At 42.2% G+C, this 24,695-nt stretch overlaps 1 protein-coding gene across 3 annotated transcripts in view; it reads right to left on the reverse strand.

The window, feature by feature from the left end:
- FRMD3 (FERM domain containing 3) overlaps positions 1 to 24,695 on the reverse strand; it is a 210,150-nt gene that overhangs the window by 69,275 nt on the left and 116,180 nt on the right. For 2 of the 3 annotated variants that reach the window (XM_006263723.3, XM_059724814.1), the window contains 2 exons: positions 24,323 to 24,365; positions 11,483 to 11,561 (listed from right to left, as the gene is read on the reverse strand). In XM_006263723.3, coding sequence (XP_006263785.2) covers positions 11,483 to 11,561; positions 24,323 to 24,365 — 122 coding nt within the window. Of the gene's footprint in view, positions 1 to 617; positions 751 to 11,482; positions 11,562 to 24,322; positions 24,366 to 24,695 lie in introns of those variants that run through there. The other variant, XM_014608794.3, reaches the window with a different exon arrangement.

The following is a 24,695-nucleotide window of genomic DNA, read 5'->3' on the forward strand; positions in this document are numbered from 1 at the left end:
TAGGGAATGTATCTAACACTTCATTCAGTTAATAAACTATGAATAGTCAATAACAGAAGATGGAGGAGTAGCCTCTGGCTATAAGAAAATGCAAAGCCTGAAACACCGTTTAATAGTCTTACAATGCAGATAACCTGTAAAGGACCATAAATGACCAGGTCACTACAAAGCTGGTCATTTCTTCTTGCTTTTGCAGCCTAAGATCATTATTACCTGCTCTGAAAGCCAGAGGTGTAACAGGGCAGCTCCCAGAGGACAGGGAAGCTCTGCTTGGAGCAGCACCGGATGCTTGCTGCACTGCTGGCAGTCATGGCATGGCCAGTCACCAGCTGTGACAGCAGCTATTATTGTGCCCCCAGAAGCAGCATGTGGGGCTGCTGACTGGTTGCCCCTTCTCAGCTACACTATTGATGAAAGCAGTCCTCATGTGTCATGCTGCACATCTATCTAACAGGTTCTTCTTGTGACAAACAGGTAAGTGAAATTGGCAAAACAGTCATGAATAATCTGGAAGCTTTAAGAGTTTTATGGAAAAGACATCAGATTGTAGTTTTGTTCTCATCATGATAAAAGAAGCCAAAGGAAGGAAAGTAAAAAAGTATAAACTAGAAAATAACCTTAACATCAGTTTTGAAGCTCAAATCTATTTGGGTGAGTTGACAGATAAGCAGGAAACTTGAGTTTCAGTCAATTGTGGAAGACTGATGGGTCCCCCCTCAAAGAGATATGAAAGACTTCCAGTTCAGTTACCTATAATTTGTAAAAAAAAAAAAAAAAAAAAAAAAAAAAACATATAAAAAAGAATACCATCATGATATCAACACTTGCTTGTGCACCTACCACTCCCTTCCACTCAGCTGTCGGCAATGTGATTTTCAGCACTGAAGTAGACCATGGTGCTGTGAGACCCTTATAAGAGTGCCGTGGAGTGCTGTTCAATATGTTAGTGTTGTTAGGTGTTCACACACCTACGCATGAATCACAAGATAAACCCAAAGATTTCAAATGCTACACACCTCTACAGAGAACAGGCCTTAGACCACTGCTGGCAGAACTAGCCAATGCTTCCCTGAAAAGCAAATACTCTACCAATGCCCTGAATACACCAGCTCAATTCTAGTTACCTCAATCATTTCTAAACAGTCTCAACTTTTTATCTTCAGGCAAGATTATCAAACAGATGGTAGCAAATAAGATCCATCAACACCTGATCTATCATATCTTACAACCTGCCTTGTTTGGTCCCTGGCCAGGTCATGGCATAAAAATAGCAAAGAAAGCAAGATTAACAGCCTTCTTTTGGCACTAAGCAGAGATAAACTATGAGGTAAATACTACTGAGTCTATCAGTAGTTTGACACTCATGATTACAAGCAGCACATTGTATCATTATATTACAATTTCTCATTCATAGACAGAAGAACAGTGACTGATTGATAAGGAGTGGATTTAAGTGGCAGGTGACAACCTTACTAACTTTACCAGGCATTAAGAGCATTCAGTGCCTGAAAGTTATAAGTAGGGACCTACCGAAATCAAGGAGGCAGGATGGTAATTTTACAGGCCAGTTGTGGTGCCCACCACCCCTCTCTGCTGATTGGCAGAAAGGGACGAGGCCACACAACAGGCAGCCCCCTCAGCCAATCAGAGATGGAGGAAGGAAGGGGCAGCCACCACCTTGCCTTCCTTTCTGTGGGCTGGAGGCCATGAGAACTGCTGGCGCCCTGACTATTACTTTAGTGCAGTTCTACTGAAGTCAGGAGTACTTAAGATTTCACTGCTGAACCACCTTGTATCTCTCAGAGAAGAAGCCCAAAATCTTTCCAGACTGTGAAACCCTCTTTTGAGGTGTGGAGTGTGGATTAAGAAGACTCAGCTGAATCCTGTTGTAATGAAACGAGCCCGAGAGACCCCATGAGCAACGCCAGGAAGTCTGGACAGGCTGAGCAAGCCCCAAGGATAACAAAGACTTACCTCCGAAATCAGAAGCAGCAGAGCTGTGACAACACACAGCACCGCAGCCACGATTTAAAAGCTACATATCAATCAAGTTAGGCGGTGCCAGGCTGATGACGTCAGCCACTGACACCGCCATGAGGAATTCAAAAGGCACTCAGGGCGCTGAGAGGAGAAGAAGAGGGCCTGCTTCTGGGTTGCGCCCGAGGCAGAGGCATACTTGAGAGACCCTGGTAGAGGAGGGTCAGAGCCACGGGGGCTCAAGCCCTAGGGAACTGTATAGGTTCAGAGGATCTGAGGCAAGAAAACCAAGCCTCAACACAGCTACTGACCCAGCATTCCTAAGGAGCTGAAAGTGGCATCCTGGCTAACAAGGGCATTAGGTAGGATAGGAGCAAACCTAGTGGGAATAGTCTCCTCTTCATTCCTTTCTTTTTTTTTCTTTTTTTCTTCATTTGTGGGAGGAAGATTAGGATCCAGACACCCAGAGTCCCACCATCGGGGCTTAACTCAAAGGTTAAACCCTAATATAATCAGAGGCTTTTTAGCGAAGCTGATAAGTCCAAGCAGTGCTGTCTAGATTGCCTCTGATAGAACCTGGATCAGACTGGACTTCCGCAACATAATTCATCGTCTCAACACCGACGGGTGGCTTGTGACTGGGGGTGTAGGGGAGGCGGAGCCTCCTTTGTCAACTGCTCGCGGATCCATGAGTAACCCCAAGTGGGACCTCTGTATTAACACCCACTGAACCCCTCCTATCTAATTTATTACCATCAAAATCATGGCAGGCAAGTTGAGAGGAGGCCTAACTTGGCAGGGACCCATAACAAACCAAGTATCAGATGAGTGACAGTGCTACAGCTGTGGATAAGCTGAGGAAAGTCTGCTCAAATTGTGGATTACGTTGTGTGTGTCTTATACCTAGGGACCTAGTTATAAAATGCACATGAAACATGATTTCGTGTTTTTTGTGGAAACTGCTATTTGAGGCGGTTTCTGCAAATAGCGGCATTCCCTGCAATTTGAGGTGGAATCACTGGGGGAAAAAACAAGTACTGAAAATAAAATGCTGGCTCCCCACTGGGATCCACTGAGGAGCCAGCATTTTATTTTCAGTATTTTTTTTTCTCCCAGTGATTCTACCACAAATTGCAAGGAAATCGCGATTTCCACAAAAAATACAAAATTGTGTTTCGTTTGTGTCGTATAACAAGGTCCCTAGATATAAGACACACACAACCTAAGGCACAACTTGGGCAGACTCTCCTCAGCCTATCCACAGTATTCATCTCAGTCTTCTTAATCCACACTCCATACTTCAAGAGAGAGTTTCACAGTCTGGAAGGACTTCGGGCTTCTCCTTCTCTGCCAGATACTAGGTAGCCCAGCAGTGAGATCTTAAGTATTCCTGACTTCAGCAGAACTGCACTATAGTAATTCTCTTGAAAATCAGAGCAATATTTTGCATGCATTTTCACAGCATGGCATAGTGCTATACAGCATGGAATACCCTACCTAGCCTGGGACCAGAAACAGTATAACCACATGAGTGCAGCGCTCCATCCGAGTCAATCTGGCCTGTGGAAAAATTTACTAGCAAAGGATCCAATCTTTTTTATACATTCAATATGAATTCACAAATGACAAATTCACTGACTTAACTGGATTTTGAATTAGGCCCCAGAAAACTTAGACAGAGGGTATGTATATACTGTATAACATAGTGCTCTGTAGAGATACTTGAGATAGCTTCTTACAAGCTTTTCAGCAAGGCTAATTAGCCCACTTAAAGTGGCACATTTATGCAGTTACACTGCTTCTGGTACTTGAGCTGGCTTGGTTAGAGCTAAATCAGGTATTTGTATGAGGGACTACAACCTAGAGCCAAGTGGCTCATTCCCATCTGTCTCACTCCCATGACTGTCTTCCTGATCACACACATGCCTACATATTTCCACCAAGGAAGCTGTGGCAAAGTCTATCTCTAGTCCAGAACACACAGCTTATAGCGATGACTGGGAAACTTGATTATGTTATTACGAATTCTATATTATGAATTTTGGTCAAGGTTACAAACTGGTTGCATCACTGAATGCCTCAGTATATATGGAGCCTGCCAAATTAGACCCAAGGCACTCCAGACCAGAGACAGTAATGAGTCATTTAACTCTGAAGGAGCACCAATGGACAAGTTAGTTACTGCCCAGCACAAACAAATATTCTTTCAAGTCTGAGCTTCTGGGAGATGGTAACCAAGCAACAGAGGGACAATACTTTTTAAGAAAAGGAGTATTGTTTGGTTGGGACTAACCAAAGAAGAATGAAACTGGCTGTACATGATAAAAAAGGAGACAGAGAGATTTGATAGAAAAATCTGAGTGGGTGTGTGTTGTGAGGTGGGAAGGGAAATAGGGAATGAGAAAGGAGAGGAAGGATTGTGGATTCCTTAGAGGACTCAGACTTAAGCTCAAGGAATGCTCAAGAGTGGTGAGGAAACTGGAGCAGGGAAGTACTGCGGCTGTTATTTTATGGAGATCGATGTATTTTTGCGTTAGCTAACGTAAAGAGAAAATGTTTTTTGAAACTTTTACAAAACCCTGTGTTTCTGCTTGCTTCCTCTATAATGCATCTTTGAAGAGCTGAACTGTAAACCCAAGGTTTGAATTCTGGGAAAGGTCACCTCAAGCTACTGGAATGTCAGCACTTTTCCTGGAGGCCTATAACAGGTGGATCACGAGTTCCCATAACCTTGAAGAGATAACAGACAAAGAACATGGTCCTAGAAGCTGTACCAAAGATGCCATTACTAATGTCTGCTTTTAAGAGCACTTGGGACAAGGGTAGTTAGACTTAACATGGTGAGGGTTTGCTTGGGAGGCCTCTGCTAGGACTATTTGATACTCTCTTATATTCTGCCTTATTTTCTCCCCACCGATCCTTTCCTTCAGACAATACAACTGGAAAATCCCCAAATTTTCCCCAAAGTGGGATAAGATTGAGTGAAATTTTTTGTACTGGGGTCATCTTTTGCATTGATTTATTTTAATACTGGTATTATTTGGCCAAGACCAAAAAAACTAACACAAAATATCTTTTACCAATCAACAGTTTGCACAACTACAGAATTTCCATAGGACATTTTTCACCTGACCCCTTTTGCTTCGATTTGGCAACTAAATTTTAGAGCACTGAATCTTTATTTGGGCTGCTGGATCCTGAAGCTACTTTAAGTCCCAGTAGGAAAAAAAACAAGTAATCTGCAGGATTCTCATGAGGTCTAGGACTGAACTTAACTAGAAGCCTAGGCCCAGATCCTAGTCCACTACTAAGGCTAACTAAGCCTTAGCTGCCATTCACATCAAACATATGCATTAAGGTTTAAGAGAGGGATCCTATTCCAACCCCTAAGACAGTGATCTCCAACTTTTTAAAGTCAGAGATCACTTTTGTAATTTAACAGCAACCTAAGATCTACCCTATGTCACCCCCCCCCCCAGCCCCCCGCAAGTAAGTCTGTGGGGAGGGAAGGGAAGTTGGGACAGATCGAAGCAGAGGAAGAAATTATTATTTGAGGGCAAGCTTACCCAGCAGGTAAGTCTGTGGGGAAAGTGGAGGGGAAATGGTCATGGTGGGGGGACGGGGCAGACCGAGGCCCCAGCCCTAACCTCACTCCCTCTTTCACCAATGGGGCCTTCCTTGATCTGCTCCCCCCTGCCCCATGGCAGTGAGGGAGGGAGTGGGGATGGAGCAGGGGAAGGGGTGCACAGCCAAGGCGGGGTGGGACAGAGCCACAAGCAGTTGATCTGCAGGGTGTGGGGGCACGCACCCCAGAATGGCATGGGGGTGACACGTGCCCCCAGAATTGTGTGGGGCAGGGTGGGGTGGGCTCCCACCCCCCCTTTGCTCTAGCCCGGGGTGGGCTCCCACCCCCCCCTTTGCTCTAGCCCCCCGACCCCCTCTCAGCACTGCTGCCACCCGGCCTTACCGCAGCACAGCCCAGCCTCCAGCAGGAACAGCCCAGCACCACCTCCCAGCCCCTTTCTCCCCCAAGGGCATGGGGGCATGTGCCTCAGATCTGTGTAGGGGAGGGCTGGCTGCCACTGTGGGCTGGAAGGTGGTGCTGGGTTGTTCCCAGCAGAGGCTGGAGCCATGCTGCGGTTGGGCCCTGCAACGGTGGCAATGGAAGGAGGGTTGGGGGGGCTACAGTGAATTTTTGGGTGGTTGCAGACCCCCATAGCTCTGTTCCCAGTGCCACCACCTAGCCCGATCACAGCATGGCCCCAGCCTCCACTGGCAACAGTCCGGCCCCAGCTGCAGCCCTCCCTGCCCCGCCCTGTGCAATTCCGGGGGCATGAGCCCTCCTGTGCCCTCCCAGGAAGTGTGCCCCCGCCTCCCCGTGCCCCTCAGATGATCTACTCATTTCTCTACCCTGCCCTGCCCCAGCTGTGCAGGGCCTGCCCCTGCTCTAGCTCCACTCCCTCTCACCACTGCTACAGCCGCCCACACTGCCCCGCATTTTGGGGGGGCACATCCCCCTCCAATCTGTGGTGGAGGTGGCTCCATCTGTGGGCTGGGCTTTGCACCCCAAGCCCTGTCGCAACTGGCCTGGGAGCGGCCAGATGCACATCAGCCCCCCCAGCCCAGGAGCAACTGGTCAATCCTGATTGACTAGTTGATGACCACTGCCCTAAGATATCCAAGTCTCCAGCTTTCTCACTGGGCAACCCTCTGTCCATGAACATGTTATGCATCTTCTTGTAGTCAATAAGAAACACTAGGTATAGCTGAATCTGCCTAACTCAGGCTGCCCCTTAAGTGCTGCCATTATCTTTGATCCAGCTTGCCCAGAGGGGAAGTGAGGGAAGACCTGGACTCAGGATACAGCTTTCCCACAGGGAAGACATATGCAATGGTGGCAAGAAGGAAGGCAGGGGGCCCACCCATTTTTTGCCCAATAGCTTGGGGTCCCAAGACAGTTTATGGGAACTGGAAATTGTGGATTCAAACCCCTTCAGGAAGGGACAGGCTTGCAACCTAGGTCTCCCATTTCCTGGGTAAGTGCCCTAACCACCAGGTTTGTCCACCTCCTCTTGAAACTGGGCCATTAAGCAGCTAAGAGGGTAAGATTTATGGAACCAGAAGGACAGCAAACCAGAGACAACCTGACTCTGGACCCCAGTGAGAAAGGCACTGACCTGGGTAGGAGGCAGTCCTGTTGTTCTGGGCTTCATTCCCAATGTTTATCCAATAACTATTTAATGCAAAACAGACTAACAGCAAAAGCCAGGAGGGGCCCTCCTTACATTCCTCCATCGTTTTTTCAAAAATATCACTCAACACCTAATAGGGATATTTTTTAAAATTTTTTAATTAATCAGAGAGATACTTCTTCCTACCATGTTGGGTTACAGTACATAGCACAGTTGATCTATACAATTACCATTTTGGGTACCTGTAGATAATCAGGATGCCTGCTCTGATGCACTGTAATTACAGCACATTGGAGCAGACTCGTTAATCAAAGCTCCAGCAGCCTCAGTGTCTCATGTATTCAGTGGCTCTATACTTCAAAATGGCAGTGGGGACACTACAACTAAAGCTTATCAAATGAGCTTATTTAAAGCACCCCCACCATCATTTTGAAGCACAGGATGGCAAATACATGAAAGACTCCCAAGAGCTGCTCTAATTAAAGTGCCCTTCTCCCTGAAGCATGTCTAAAGATGTCCTATAATTTCACAAGTTGAACTCACAGAGAGATTTTTTTTTTATTTAAAAAATGCACTGCCACCACTTATGCACCCAAATGACCCATTATGTTCACTGTTACTAGCACCCATCATGCCTTTTAACTTCTACTTACATTCTGCAACCCTGTTCTCACTTCTCCCGTTCATTTTAATAAGCAAAAAGTCACAGCAATCTGATAACTTTAAGATATCACCATTTAAAAGAAAGGAATGTAAGACCTCCTCCTACTGAAAATGCGACTGCAGCATTCATGCCTACACAGTCAGATGGATGGCAAGTTGGCTCGGTGGTCGTACCCAGAGAGTGGTGATGGATGGGTTGTTTTCGACCTGAAGGGATGTGGGCAGTGGAGTTCCCCAGGGCTCGGTCCTTGGGACTGTGCTATTCAACATCTTTATCAGAAACTTGGAGATGGGCACGGAAAGCATGTTGTCCAAATTTGCCGATGACACAAAGATGTGGGTACACTAGAGGGGAGGGACAGAATCCAGCTAGATCTAGACAGGTTACAGAGATGGGCAGATGAGAATAGGATGGAATTCAACACAGACAAGTGCAAGGTGCTGCATCTAGGGAGAAGGAACCTGCAACATACCTATAGGCTGGGGAACACCCTTCTCAACAACACAGTGTCTGAAAGGGATCTTGGAGTCATTGCTGACTCCACGATGGACATGAGCCGCCAATGCGAGTAAGTGATCAGTAAGGCTAACCGCACCTTGTCATGCATCTACAGACACATCACAAGCAGAGCCAGGGAGGTGACCCTTCCCCTCTATGTGGCACTGGTCAGGCCACAGTTGGAGTACTGCATTCAGTTCTGGGTCCCACACTTCAAGAGGGTCCAGAGGAGGGCCACTCACATAGTCAGGGGGCAGCAGGCCAGGCCCTACAAAGATAGACTAAAGGGCCTGAATCTATTCAGCCTCCACAAGAGAAGACTGAGAGGGGATCTGGTGGCCATCTATAAACTCACCAGGTGGGACCAGCGGAAAATAGGTGAGGCTCTGTTCCCCCAGGCACCACCTGGGATAACAAGTTATAATGGCCACAAATTGATCAAGAGCAGGTTCAGGCTTGATATCAGGAGGCATTACTTTATGGTTAGGGCTGCCAGGCTCTGGAATGGGCTCCCAAGGGAGGTGGTGCTCTCCCCTACCTTGCAGGTCTTCAAGAAGAGGTTGGATAGATATCTAGCTGAGGTATTATGATCCCAGCACTTATTCCTGCCCAGGGCAGGGGGTCAGACTTGATGATCTGTTCAGGTCCCTTCTGACCCTAGAAACTATGAAAATTTTCTCTGCTCCTCTTATTGATCCATCTCTCAGATAGTCATGGGGTATTTCATTAAGTATTATTTTACCTCAGTGTTCATCACATTAGCTCTGTATACCAGACTACACTAGAGATGGCATGATACATTGCATGCCACTGTAATCAGTATAGGGAGTACATAGCCAGGTACCCGTCAAAGATCAAAACTCAAGAGAGAACTACAACCGCTGCTACATGGCTTTTCCTATTTTGTCTCTCTCATACACCCATAATCTCTGTATGTGAGCAAATTTATGTTGGGGCCCAACAATTAGAACAGGAGACAGAGATGAGATGACTTTTTTCCTTGATTCTTGCATTAAGGTGATGTGTGACTTTTGGTAACCAGTTCACCTCACTGTATCACAGTTTCCTTATCTAAAAGCTGAGGTTAAAAATGTCTATTGTATATCTACCTCTTTGGATATTTGAGAGAACAATGGTGATGAAGTGCTATGACATTTAAAGAGAGGGGTTCATAACATATTCAGAGTACTATTATTATTACTCAGCTGGCTGCACTAGTTTCCAAAAGGACACATATACTCCAATAAAATTTTAAAGCACCCATCATAACACATATAACGGTCTAATGAAGCAAGTTAGACAAACCCAATAAACAATGCAATCAGGTGTCAAGGTGTAACAAGTGCTTGCACACTGCTAAATACTAAGACCTTTGTTTTTTAATTGATGGCTAATTTGATTAAAGAAAATAAGTTCACTTTATATATTTCAGATATAAAGGTTATTTAGCTACAGTATGTACTCCCATAAACCATTTTTGGCACTGAAGCAAACTCTCTGGGACCATTTCTGTGGTTTTACAATAATATCTTCCTGTTCCTGAAATATTCTGATCCCTGTTTTTGTGTAACAGACCTACATAAAGAACAGACATAACTGCCTATACATGATTATAACAGGGAAACAGAAAATGATTACTACTACAATATTCTGTCAAAGCCCAAGGTAACCAAAATTCTTGTTTTTCCATTTAGTGTCTTCCAGTTTATAATAATGGTGTCACTTCTAACAGTGAAACCTAAAGATTCAAACAAGTGGATTTAAGTTACTCAAAATCTCTGCAAGGTTTACAAATTCTACATACACTAACTACTTCATACTTTCAACACAATAAATGTATCTGAAAATGAATAACTATTCAATTAAAATTAATCCCAGATAACATTCAATACAATGCTTTGTATAAAACCTTCCACACTTGGGAATCAAAGTGCTTTGAAAAAAGATTATTTATTGGGCAGGCAAAAGTTATATATAGTTTATAAAAAGGCTCACAGTAGAAGGTTCATCTAGGACAGATACTAACAATTATACCAGATTCTTCGTCTTCCAGGCTTGTGCCCTATTCAGTGAGCCAAACCATTCTCAAACAAACAACTATGGTAAGAACACCATTCTTGATTTGCTGTATAAACAGATACGTATGTGGATAAATTTAGCATTTAGTAGTGTGCAGTGTGTTACATCGTTCAGTATAAAATGCAGTAGTAATGAGTCTTCTCCTACTCATCAAGTTGCTTATGGATTTAAGAGTTTATAGCACTGCAGACAAAGTCAGTAAAGTGATCTGTGCCCTTCTGCACCAGTTTCTTATTATTTCTTTGCTGACTGTGCTTCCTGTTATGAGTTATACAGGCACTCCTGCAGCTCCCAGCTGGAGATGTCAAGAGCCAAATAATTATTCTTATTTTTCCCATTAAATTCTTTGAAAATGACCAGAGCAACAGAATATACCCATTCAGAGAAAAAGGAATACCAAAAGTTATAGAACCCCCAGCCCCTGGACATGACTGTCCTGCTACCCAGGGCATTTTCAAAGAATTTATTAGAAAAAAAACAAGCAATAGACAGCAATAGACTTCTTGACTCTGCACCAGCCATGCCCTAATAAACAGAAGTGTGCTATCACTATAGCACCTTATAAGAAGACCAGAAAGTACTTTGCAAATGCTCTGCAAACATGTATGCATATAAGTAAATTCAATGAAACTACTCATGTTCATATATGCAGTATCAAAACTACAACTCAATTACATTTAATAACTGCAGTGAACTGCATTTAAGAACTGCAGGCATTATCTTCCTTATTTTAGGGATGAGCTCTGTAACACAGACTGAACTTACGCAGAGGCCAGTGCTAGTCAGCAGTAGAGCCATGAATAAATCCTAGCCTATTATTCTAATCGCTACCTCACTTTCTGGGAGTGCCCCTATTCTATCACTGCTCATCCACATGCATTACTTAAATGCCTTAAAGTGCTTTAAAATCCCATTGGTAACAACATGTTAACACTAGTCACAGTGCAAATGCTTAGGGTAGCATAGGTGATATCCAATTTAGCCATGAACAGAAGGAGACCTATCCTGCAAATAATATGTGATTTCTTGATTTGTTAAGGATGCATATTAAATGCACAGACAGAAAAAATACCTGGTGAGCTCTTCTTTGATCTTCAAGGGTTCATGTGGGTAGAATTTCACTCTAAAGCACATGGTATATGGTGGATGAGCTGAAACATGATAAAGAAAAAGCATGAGAACAGCAGCAAAGTACATCGCCTCAATCACTCTGCAGGAGAGGCTTGCAACAGTCTTACAATCTAGCCTGTGTGATGATTAGCTCGGCAATCTCAGGCCATGCATCAAATGAAAAGAAAATAAATAAAATGAAATAAAAAGTATGACAGGGAAGCACAGAACATACTTGGGATATAGACACTCTATGCAAATCATTTATACATGGTTTTGCACTTCACAGTTTATTGCCTTATCCAAGCAGTACAATAAAAAATTGTTTTTCATGCCAATTAACACAGGAAACATGAAGCATTAATCTTCTCTCTCATCACAGTAAGGTGCAAAGATGTCATGTGTAACTGTTATTCCTAGTAATGGTAATGCCTAGACTACAAAATGAAACAAGTCACTCATCAAATTTGGTTAATGCATCCTAAAACTGTCTGCAAACAACTTACCTGTTTCCAAACCAACAGTTTTACAGTAAGATTGTATTATCAGTTCCCCAACTGAAATATATTACTAATGAGGCTTATGTTTAATAATTTAACCTTTCAAAAGATTTTACTGGATGCTTAACTAGTCCAGCAAAATAATAGCAATGACTCTACACCTAGTTTATTGTTCATTCATGTCTTAATGTGACATCAAGGAAATTACATAGTCCTACTCCAATTTCATATCTTCAGAGTAACTGCATACAATAAAGGGAAGCCTATTATCTGGTAAGAGTGTTATCTTGTGATAATGACACTACAGTGAGAAGCATGAACGCAAAGCAGGAAGTTCTAAAAGGAAGGAAAGTAAAAAGGCCATGATCTATTCCAGGAGTTGTACTTGAAAAGGGGCTAGGGGGTACAAGTGGGCAGGCAGGGATGAAGCACTGCCACCCACCACCCCACACCACTGCCTCCCAGGAGCCGGGGGGGGTAGGGGGTGGCAAGCACAGCAGCTCCCACCGTTGCCACCCAGCCAGCTGGACGCGAGGGAGTTAGAACTCATACACGGTGTCAGCCACCACCATCCACCACCCTGCGCTGCTGCCACATGCAAGACCCCCCCCCCCCCCGCCTCACATCTGGCCACTGCCGCACACCCCCTCCCGCTCTGCTAGAAGTGTACCAAGAAGGGATACACTCCTTAAAAAAGGTTGAAAACCCCTGATCTATTCTAAAAGGAGGAACTCTTACAGCTATCTGTATATAAAAAAGAATTACATTTTACATTAAAAGAAGAATGGCCTGTATTTTATAAACATTGTTTATTTAAAAAAGAAGTTATGGGCAAATCATAGATAAATAGAGCTGGAAAGGACCTCCGGAGTCTAACTCCCCGCCGATGCAGGATCATCCCTATCCAAACCATCCTATACATATGCATTATCTAACCTCTTAGCAAAACTACACAGCTGACCCCGACACAACACAAGACGTATTACCCTAACCTACCACAAGTAAAGCAGGGGGAACACGGCAGCCAATGTCCCACTTCTGCAAAGGTTTTTAATATATGCTCAAGAGATTCCATGGGAAGGCCAAACACCGCACAGTCTGTACCAATCTGACCATGGGGTAAGATTCTTTCCTGACCCCAAATATGGCAACTGGTCTGCATGAGTGGAGGGGCAAGACCCTGTAGCCAGGAACCTCCAGGTTTACGTCCCAACAGAAGAACTGGCACAACTCAGTCAAAAATCCCCAGCCTTAGCTGCAGCTAACACCCAATGTCTGAGGCAGGCCTTAAAAAATCCTGACACCAGTAGCAGCAAGAGAGAAGGGTGGGATAGTGGTGAAGTGAATTCCCCCTCAGCCCCATGCAACAACCAACAAAGCCCAGAAACATGGGAAATACCCATAGCAGAACCTGGGCATAGCTATGCCTAGATAATCCCTGATGAGTGGCTGTCCAGCCTCCTCTTGAACCATGCCAGGGATGGAAAGTCCACAACTTCCCTAGGCAGTCTATTCCACTGCCTCACTGTTTTAACAGGAAAGAAGTTTCTGCTGATACCCAAACTAAAATGACTTTGCTGCAACTTCAAGCCATTGGTCTACATCCTACACGGATCCTACAGGGATTTTCTGCAGGGAAAGGTGGTTTCCCTTTTCTTTATGGCAGCCCTTCAAGTATTTGACGACTGCTAGCATGTCCCCTCCAAAGCATCTTTTCCACAAGCTGAACATGCCTAGCTCCTTCAGCCTCTCCTCATATGACTTTCCTTCTAAACCCTTCATCTTTGTTGCCTACCTCTGGACCTTCTCTAACTTCTCCATGTCCTTTCTAAAATGCGGAGTTGAAAACTGCACAGATGTTCAAATTGCATACACTACTACAAATGGCAGCTTTGCTGGAAATTTCAGAAGGAAGAAAGGTGATGGATGGGCAAGGAGATGGCACTGTCATCTCAACAACTCAGTCCTCCATACTTTGACCACTATGAGCCCGCTTTCTCCAAAATTCAGCAGCACAGATTCCACTAGGCAGCCCCACTGAAGGGCAGGATGCTGAGGCCTTGCATAACACAGGAATGTTGACCATTATAATTGCTTATCATAAAGTTCCACAGAATGATTGTCCTTTTGTCAAAAAGTTAATTAATCTATAGAATTCCACAGCAGGGATGTAACTCATTAGTACGCATTTTAATTAATTTTTGTAGAGACATAATGACTTAATTTCTAAAGGATTTTCCTATAAAGATCTGCATTAGAAAGAATGCAGGCAAATATCAGGCATAATAAAAGATATTTCTACAACCTTCTAGTTAGTGTAAAGGAGCCCTTAGTTTTAATGAAATTTGTGCTGGCACAGTTACCCTAACCTCTCCAAACCTGGTAGGCATAATGATTCTGAAGGCCTAATCTATCTCGGGAATAGTAGGACTTCAATAAGAGGAAAAAATGTCTTTTGGAATGAGGATGAACTCAGAAGAAAGAGAAAAGGGGACATCTCTGAAGAAAACTGAAAGAAGAAAATATTGGACTGTTTCTAAAACAGACATTTAAGTGAATACAATCCTACATATAACACATCAGATTCCTGGACATATCTACAACAAGCTTCCCAGTATTAATAACTCAAAGGCTGGCAGAAGATCTGTCCCATAATCACGGAAACATTTTGAGCATTTACATGCCATAGTTACCAGAATGCTACTTGGAGATTGCATATATCCTTAGGATGTACAGAAGTGGTGGGAAATAAAAATCTCTTCCTACTTTGCTTGGGTTATTTTTTTTAGTTTAGGCAGTTTTCTCTGTTTATTTTTAAACAGATTCAATTTTTCACATTATATATAATGTTGCTTAACATCACTACTCAGCCATTTACTTCATATTTTTACCAGGTTTCAATAAATAATCAGAGCAACAGGGAGGAAAGCGAAGACAAATGGGAAGAAAAGTGGCAAACAGAGAGCGCAAAAACAAAGCAAGGAAGGGAAACAAACTGAAGGGAGTAATAGAGAAAGAACAATAATTTTGGCTCAGCCCAGAACAGCACAGAGCTTTCTGTCTTTGGTCTGTAAATTCCAGTTAATCTCACACAAAAGTGTGCACTTTGTTGTATGAGCACAGGTTCATTGATCATAGTCTTGGTCCAAAGCCAGCTGAAGTACATATTCACACTGATGATGGAGGGCTTTGGATCTATCTTCTTGTTATCAGATAAAATAATCACCATCTTCCTAACACAACGGTGCTGAGCCTTTCGGCACCATGAGCTGGATGAGGGGTACAGCATTGGTCCATGGGCCAGATCCCATGTAGGGTCAGTCCGAAGGTGTGACCACATGCACCAGCCTGGCTCCACATACCAGTCTGAGCACCCACATGTATCCTGATCCCACACACTGGATGCAGGTACAGAGCAACTCTACATACCAGCCCAATCTAGCAGGCAGGACCACAGTATTTGGTACTAGGGGAGCAGCAATTAAAGCCACTGCTCCCCCACCATCAAATTTCTAGATCCATGGGGAAACCCACAGGCGTGGGTCAGAGACCTAGCACCACTCTCTTAACACAAATGTTCATAAGCAGTAAAACAGAAGAGAAAGTACACTTCTGGAGATTTCTTGAGCGCTCCAGGTGCTCGAACTGTTTCAAACACACAAAAAGTAAAATAATCCCTAAGAAATGCCTCAACTAAAATGTCATACTGCCAGGATGAAGCAGAAATAAAAGAAAAAAGAGTCACCAACTAAGTCTCGGCTTGTAACCCCTTGAAGAAGCTATAGTAAGGGGAATGCCTTGTAGTTTCAGACATTTAGCTTGGTTTACAAAAACTCTTTGATTGAAAAAAGCCAACTTTACTACATGAACTAGAGATCTACCTGAACTACAAAAAAGAGCTGCTGACTGATTCAGGTCTGGTTCTGCTTGAAAACACAACCACAAAGTAGAATCAGTCCACATTTGGGTGGGGAAAACCTGCAAAACACAAACTCTGCTTTTTCCCCAGTCCAATTTTAAAATCATCATAAGCCTAATGAAATCCCAGCAAACAATCATTTCACTGCAAGTGAACAGCTAGAAAAGTTCTTGTATCATGGATACTACAGTATTGAATGTAGCAACATAAAAGTATCATATTCTCTTCCATAATTCCTATCTATTTTTGTGACAGAAAGCATGACTACAAAACAGTGAACAAACAGTTCTAGTTTCAGAGAAATGTATCTGTCACACAGGGCAACTACTTATATCACCTAAAACAAAATTACTTCCAGCCAATCTCTCTAAAGTTAAAGCATAAACACTGAGAAAAAAATATAACATTATTTTCAAAACTAAGAAAATGTAATTGGGTTTTTAACAGCTATATGGCATTTCTTTCAGTAAGGTCTTTTATCTGTCAAATAAGGACCAGCTGGTGTAGTGAAGTGCCCAAGGCCTTGTCAAGATTTCCAACCATCACAGGCTTTGACTTGTTGATAAAAGACATTCATAATTATAATTGTTTCAAGGGATTTAAACAGAGAACTGCAACGGGTATAACTTCATCACAATAAAACTATTAATTCACCAGTTTATGTCCTAACAGCATGAAGGAGAGGAAGACAAGAGGAGGAATAAAATCAATTTGAATTATACCATATATTGAAAGTGTCACCTTCAATAAATTGTGAAATAAACCCTTGTGAAGGAGTTTTACACATTAGAGATAAAATATGCTGCATGGCATTGTACTTTTTGCTCATTCCAGCTGTGTTTTACTAAGACAAATTATTCTATGTATAATATTTATCCAATAGTTATTACTAAAAGTTCTTAGTTGAAACTGTGCATCTAATATGCCATCTAGAGCTATGACCAGTGTGCATTTGGAGTCCCTTCAGTACACACAAGTGAGTGTCTTGTATACACCTATTTCTAGGCAAACCTGCTCGAACAATTCTGCTCCTCAAATATACAACACAGAGTTGGTTAGATAAATTCAGGGGAAATGTAAGCTTATGAAAAACTATTCATTTACCTTTCTGTCATTTTATTGAGAGAACAATCATGCAGAAGCTACCCTATCCTAGAGAAGGGCTATTTGTACATCAAAAATCCTCTTGAAACCAAAGCTACTAGAAAGCAGTTAAAAAAATTCCAGAAATGTCTGGTGGATGGAGGACAAGCAGGAAAGTCTCTCATAAACAACTGGCCCTTAAGGTAGAAGAAGCAGCTACCGCTCTTTATAGGATGCTCCAACAATGCTGTTCCTTCCAATAAACAACATGGAGGACAAGCGGTCACCGAAGACCAAAATAGATGTTTACATTGTCCCCATATTCCTGACACAGCAAACGCAGCAAATTAATTTTTGCATACTTCACTGATGTCCTGTACTGCCTGAGTAATATTAACCTACCAGAAGCTAGGGTATTTTAAAACAATTATTGTATCCCAGCAATCTTTATGTTCTGCAGCGCTGCAGGGGAATTTCTGGGGAATCTTGAGACATATGCTGCTGTTCTCATACAAATGCCCCTCTTGGCAAGCAAATCAATTGTTGCTGTATTTCACTTGCTCAAAATATGTTAGTTAGTCAGTCTCAGAGGCTGCTTTTTCCTCCTCCTTCTTTTTGGCATAGGGGCCCAGTGTGTGCCATAAATTCCACACAGGAGAGAGAATGGATTTCTCAACATGTTAAGTATGTTAGCAAGTCTTTCAGCATGATTCAAGATAAACCCAAGTAGTCTTTGAATTTTTGGGAGTGGCCATTTAGAAAAAAAAGTTGAAGCACAACTCTGAGATACATTTTCAGGAAGCTTCCAAAACTCTGAGAACCTTGATACAGATTGTTTTCTTTTAGGTTTGTACTGAAACAAGAGTATTCAGGTACCTTTTGCTTGGATTTAAGATTTCCTTTTTATAGCTCTCATTTCTGATCTCTCTTTATTCTGCTTCGTTTTATCTCATCTTGCACAGTGCATGACCATGATCAGCAAGTGCTGCTGCCTGTGCCCCTTTGGCTGGGATAGCAATCTATTTCCTCCCAGAAATCAATGCCATTAAAAGAAGATGGAAGAGGTAAAAGATTGGCAGTAAATTTCAATGGGTCCCACTAGAAAGTATCATATCTCTTTTATTCCTTCAGCCAGAGATGACCGTAGCAGGGTGCGGGGTCCAGGGCAAATCAGCCTGTGTGGGGCCCTGTGGGGGGCCCGGGGTGGTGAGTGGCCGGATGCGAACCTGACCCAGGTCCACAGGGCCCCCCAAAGCACGGGGCCTCAGTTGCCCCGATTCGTCAACCCCCTTAGGGATGGCACTGCCTTCAGCTCTTCCTAGGAAACGGACTGGTGAAGTCTCACCTGAACTCAGAACTCTTGCACTATAGACTAAATGTGTTATCAATCATGCCACAGAACTGGTATTCCACATTTTCCACTTCCATCATGTCCTTTTCCTACCCTAACAATTATAAAAGACTAATCAGACACTCCTAACAATTAGAAAATACTAATCAGACACTAAGCCCATGAGACTGGATGTTCCTTCCTATTGAGCTAAGGTTACAGAAAGGCTACAAGCTTTATATTCACTCAGCAGGTTTTTTAAAAAAAAGTTGCCCTTGAATTCATGCACTGGTGCAGCTGAGGTCAGCAGGAGCTATGAAGGCTAACTCAGAAATACTGATAGGATGATGCAATTGGGAAGAACCTTTATAAGCAGAGGTAGCCAGCCAGGACTGTGCCTGGGGCAGCTCTCTCTTCCCCCTGTACTTTCTTTTCAGGGCTCTAGCTCCAGAGGCACTGACTGCAGGTGGTGGCATAGAAGCTGCAGCTGGAGTTTGCTGCTAAGGGGAGATGTTATCTCACTTTTTTTGATGTTGGTTTTTTTTAAACCACAGACACCAATATGACATGACCAAAAAAACCCTCCTGTTTTCAGCAGCAAAAATAATGGGGTGACATCTCTCCTACCCCCAGCAGCAGTGAACTCCAGCTCTGACCCTTGTGCTGCTGCTTGACAGAATTACATTTTGCAGGAAGCCCTTCACCCATTCACACTCCTGTGCCCCTGCTGGGGCTCAAGCTGGAAGGTTGTATAAAGAGGGGGATCAGGGAATGAGGTACCCTCCACCCTTGCTTCCCTTAGGTAATGCCTCAGGCTTGTGCCCTGCCCATCCTTACAGTTTTGTTTATAACACAACATTTTACAAGGAGAAGGGCACCATGTTGCCTTTGTGATAAGAGTAAATTCCATGGATGGAAGGGTGCAGACAGAAGTGACCATTTTCACTTGATCTGGCCACAGACAGCAGTAAATAGCCGAACCAAACACAAGTGCACAGCTGCAGACTTTAAAAAATGGCTGATTGGGCAAAAATCTGACCCCTCATTGCACTCTCAAACAGCATCTTTTGTAACTTCTGCCCATGCTACCTCCCAGTCTCAAGCTGTTTTTCAGAATGGGAGGGGGAAAAGTAGCAGAGAGAGTTCAGTCTGGACTTTTTTCAACTGCTGTTGGAGAGTGGGGCAGGTGTATTGGAGCACACCCCCAAGATAAATGGGGCCTCCAATTTGCCCACTCCATCCTCCAGCACTGGCTGGGGAACTCCTAGAATGAGCTTTCTCTCCTCCTTTTCCCCTCTCATTCTGAACCAGGGACAGGCTGGGAGGAAGGAGGGGCTGTTGCTAAGGGAAACTAGATGCAGGCTGGCAACCAGCAGCTAGATTCCCCTCCCCACTGAAACCAACAGTGAACTTCTGTTTGGTCTGGGGGATCACTGTAACTCAGAACACTTCCTGAAAAGCATTCTCAGCTACAGCAGGAAGCTACACTTCTCTATGTGCCTGAAGTGCACAGAGGAAAAGAAAGAAGGATGTAGGGGAAAAAAATTCCTATATCTGAAATGACTGGTCTGCCTACTTAAAAGAGTGTACCCTTGAGAATTTTCTAGTAACATCTTAGTACAAATTGATCCCCTACACTACCATAAGGCAGGAGCTGCCTATTGATTGCTAGTCCTGGTTTGACTTCTAACCAGCATAAATGAGGCTTGCAGTGGTTCAAGACACTGGAGACCAAGGAAAACCTAATATAGTGCATTTCCTTTCCTTGGCAAACCAGCAGTAAGGGTGGCCATGGAACAGACTTAGAACTTGTGCACTGTCTATTATCAAACACAAAGAATAAATTGGCAAATACAGAAAACTAAAAATTAAACACTAAGGGCAAGACTAGATGTTAAAAGTGACATCTTGCTGTATTAAATTAATACAACGTTATATGACAAAGCATAGTGCATAGAGAAATTCTGTCCCGACCCACTCAGGTTCTCTCACTAGGTACAAATTTTATGTCAACTCTTGTGATATTTTAAGTAATTATTAGAACGTCAAATAAGAATTCACATAACCCATATCACCTTTGGAGCTTATAAAAGAAACATTGCCAACCATCCTTGGTTATCTGAACCCCTTTGGAAAGCACCTCTTTAAGAAGCCTTTTTAATAAATGAATTCATTCAGATTAAAGTGAAACCACATCATCTCGTGGGGAATTATATATGCTAACACATGATGCATAATGTAAAAGGTTCATACAAAATTTGACCATAAAAATATTAAATACAGTAAATTTTAAGAAAACAGGCTGTTGTACAATGTCAACAGTTACAAATTACAGTGATATACCCAACTTAAAAAATGACTTTAACATGAAATTGTATAACAAGAAATTATCCGCAGACTGGACTGCATTGAGAATGGTCTCAACAGGGGCTCTGGGTTAATATCACATTACCTGGCTCTGGATTAGTATCCCACTGCCTGGGTTAGCTTTTATAACCTCTTTGTTTTTCCTTTTTTGGTCTCTACAACCCACTTCCCCCTCTCTCAGCAGTGCCCCCTCCTTTCTTCTCCCTTTCGCTATCCTTTGTATTTAAATATCCTTATTCTTTCTATCTACTATTCCTGCTCTCTGCAAGTCTGTGACAAAGGCATCTTCCAGGCCTGCCCTTGTCTCTGGGCAAACCATCCACCTTGCTCGCCTGCCACACCTCGTTGATAAATGGTTATGATGGTGGAGGGTGAGAACGGGAGGGTGCCATTTAATTAGTGCAGCTCTCTTTAATTAGCACGGCCCACATTTCAAAATGGCAGAGGAGGCGTTCAACAAGTTTTAATGAAAGTTCTCCAACAGCATTTTAAAATATGGGGATACTGAATACCCAAGACGCTGCAGCATGCAGAAGCATTCTGATTAGAACACTCCAGCAGACTCGATTAATCTCTTCTCTGATGTGTTCTAATCACAACGTGTTGGAACACATTTAAAAGTGCCCTAAGGTACCACTCTTCCCTGCCTTCAGATTAAGGGGAAAGGCTGCTATTTGGCTAAATGAAGGTTCAGATAACCAAGGCTATACTGCATAACTGCATAATGTACTGTAAACCTACTGGATATATGACTGCTGAAATAAAATAGCTATGTAGCAAGGACTAAATTTAGGAATTATGTTTGAATTATTTATGTATTATACAACACCCTGAAATCTAGTACCTACTTAAATTTCCATTAGAACACTACTCCCAACCATTCCCCTTTGCTCTAGGCACTTGACAATACTGTACTCTATGAATAAACACACACCAAAAGCTTACTGCTGTGCTTGGGGAAAATTAAGCCACCCTCATACGTCAGCTGAGATCAAGCAGTCTTGTTAGAGACCCAAATGACTTTTAGCATGCTCTTCTCTATTTTTGCTGCATATATCCAACATCGTCTTAATCCTATCTAAACCCTGAGGTCAATTGAATTTAGAACATTTTAAATTACTGCAAGTAAATACAACCTATTCCTGCACCAGAATGAAAAAGATGCCTTTCCTTGCATAAAAGTGTACGGAGTATATGAATGTTTATATTATGCTGACTGGTATTTCTAATTTATAAAGCCTCCATCTACCATAGTCCATGTACTCTCCACTTACAACCCCCAACCTTGAAAGTTTAAGTGAGAAGCCAAACACATTATACATTCTGTTCACTAATCACCTCCTTGCTCCTTTTTCACACTTACTTGAGATATTCTTGATTTAAAACTAAAAGAAAATTGTTCTCTTGCTGGATTAAATTTGCTTTAATTTTTGTGCATTTTTAAAAAGGAATTCTTACTATCTAGTATTTTCATACTACCATAGGCATATGTGGCCTTTTTTTTTCTGGAAAAGTCCTATGATAGAATCTGGGGCAGAAGATATTTCTTAAATATACATATATGGATACAAATATATATAGGTATATTGAGAGACAGAGAAATGTGCATCTATACTCACCCCATGTGTCTGTATAGTGTCTATATTTTATATTATACTATGTATATTATATATATATGTAATGTATATTACATTAAATATATGTATAAATATACAACCACACATATATATATATATATATATATATATATGGATACATGTATAAACACACACACACATACACATGGATACATATATATATGCATGTGTAGATATATTTTATACACAAATACACCTGTGTGTGTGTATTTGTATATGTATGTGTATACGTATACATAAATATACAGGCTTAAGGACAAAACAAATTACACATATTATAAATTATACCCTCTCCTGAATAGTGGTGCTACTTCCTTTCAAAACATCTATGAAATTTATAGATTAAAACAAGATAATACACTGTTTCCATGTCTCAAGCATTTCTACAGCATTACTTTTTTATAACAGTTCCTGAGTATACCCTTTGCTTACTCAGGAAAGGAGAGATGCAAGATAGAGATGAGCCATGCTATTATTACTGGGGATTCTCTAGCTGGATTCTATCTTTATTTTTATAAGGTTTCTCACATTTCAATTGTGCTTAGACTCTAAATATTTGAAATTTCCTACTTTAAAAAATATATATATTTATATAGTGCATACTCTAAACTATATTCTATAATAGATAGGACTGGCTAAACAAAGAAAAGAAAGATCCAGATATCTGTCTGCATCTTCCAGGCAATATACTTGCTTACAAATTACATTTTTGCATGCTACAGCAAAAGCTCTGTTATCCGGCATCCCACAGGAATGGGGGATGCCGGTTAATCAAATATGCTAGTTAATCAAATGTGCACTGTCCAGTGCACTGTCCAGCATCAGTGTGCCAGGGGACAGGGAGGGAGGCCCTGTGCAGGCTGCTTTGCCCCAGGCCATTGGCTGAAGAAGTGAAGAAGAAGAACTCGGCTCACAGCAGAGAAACCAGAAGCGGGACTTCTGGTTTTGCTTTTGCTGCGTCCCTCAGATGCCGGTTAGTGGAGCTTTCTGGTTCATAAAGCGCTGGATAACACAGCTTTTGCTGTATATAAGAGAGAAAATGACACTTGAGCTCTTCAGTCTTATCTTATTTCAAAATAACAAAATATGCTCATATATATTAGTCTGAACCAGGCTGCACAACAGAGTCAAACTGGATACTGACGCAATCATGTTTAAAAAAAATACAACATGCTCAAGGGCATAGGGGCAAACTCTCCCTTCCTATGACAACTAAAAGAGGTTGATAACCATCTTTGGAAAAACAAAAAGCCAATCTCATGGGCAAAAATAAGACTCCAGGGGACTGCAAAGTGAATACTCGCCTCTGCTGCTAAGTGGAAATAACCAGGTACCAGTGTTCTGGTTATGGAATAAGGTTTTGTAATCAATCTATTTATAAAAAGGTAAGCCAGATCATAACATTTAAAAAAAATAAGTGATACAAGCTTTTTCAAAATGTTTTTAAAGACTTCTTGTAAATTAATTGATGACCAAATGTCACATGGTATTGTAATTTTCTGCTTGGCTGTTGGTGGTATTTACCACCACTAAAGCTCTCTAGCATTAGAAATTACTGGACTGGATTGAACTGATGGTCTAGAATGAATGCTCTGAAGACAGAAGACAGGAATTTGATTACCATACCCTGTGTCTTGTTTCTACAACCTGGCAGGGACTGGTCGCATAATGGAGTCAAAATATTTATGTCTTTTCATGAGGGAAAGGTGAACTAAATTATTCCAGAGATGTTGGCTGGCACCTAGCTCTAGTCTTAAACAAGAAAGATTGTTGTCACAATTGAAGTCTTGTTGACAAGCGCTGTGAAGTTGAACAAAAGATTTCTTAGGGCTCCAGAAAGGACGGGGAAGGCACCTTTGCCACAGGAAACAAACAACATGCCACATAAACTACTGGAAAGAAACACAACAAAACCCCTGCGTATTTCCAAACCAGGCACTATATTATGTTAGCTGTCAACACTTACATTTCATTTGCTTGGAGATAGACTTGTTGGGTTCGAGCCAGTGCTGAAAAGGAAGAGCAGAGATAAGTGGTTAAAGTGCTGCACAGTATAGCACATCCTTAAAAATCAAGAAACTGTGAAACAGTCTTTTTCTGTTCCATAATAGAAGTCAGTTTATAGATGCATATCAAAGGCACAGGAAACACCTCTACAGTGTAACATTTATACCCATCATGATTAATATAGTACAATTATAAATGATGTTAGAGTTAAAAATGGTTTTTATTGCATCTGGCTGGGATGGTAAGACAAGTATTCCAAAGAGAGATCAATGCAAGCAGACAGGCTCCACTGATCAGAGTTTTCAGCAGTGACTTCTACCATACAATTTATT

The sequence above is a fragment of the Alligator mississippiensis genome, chromosome 3 (genome assembly GCF_030867095.1).
Source record: "Alligator mississippiensis isolate rAllMis1 chromosome 3, rAllMis1, whole genome shotgun sequence".
NCBI lineage: Eukaryota > Metazoa > Chordata > Crocodylia > Alligatoridae > Alligator > Alligator mississippiensis.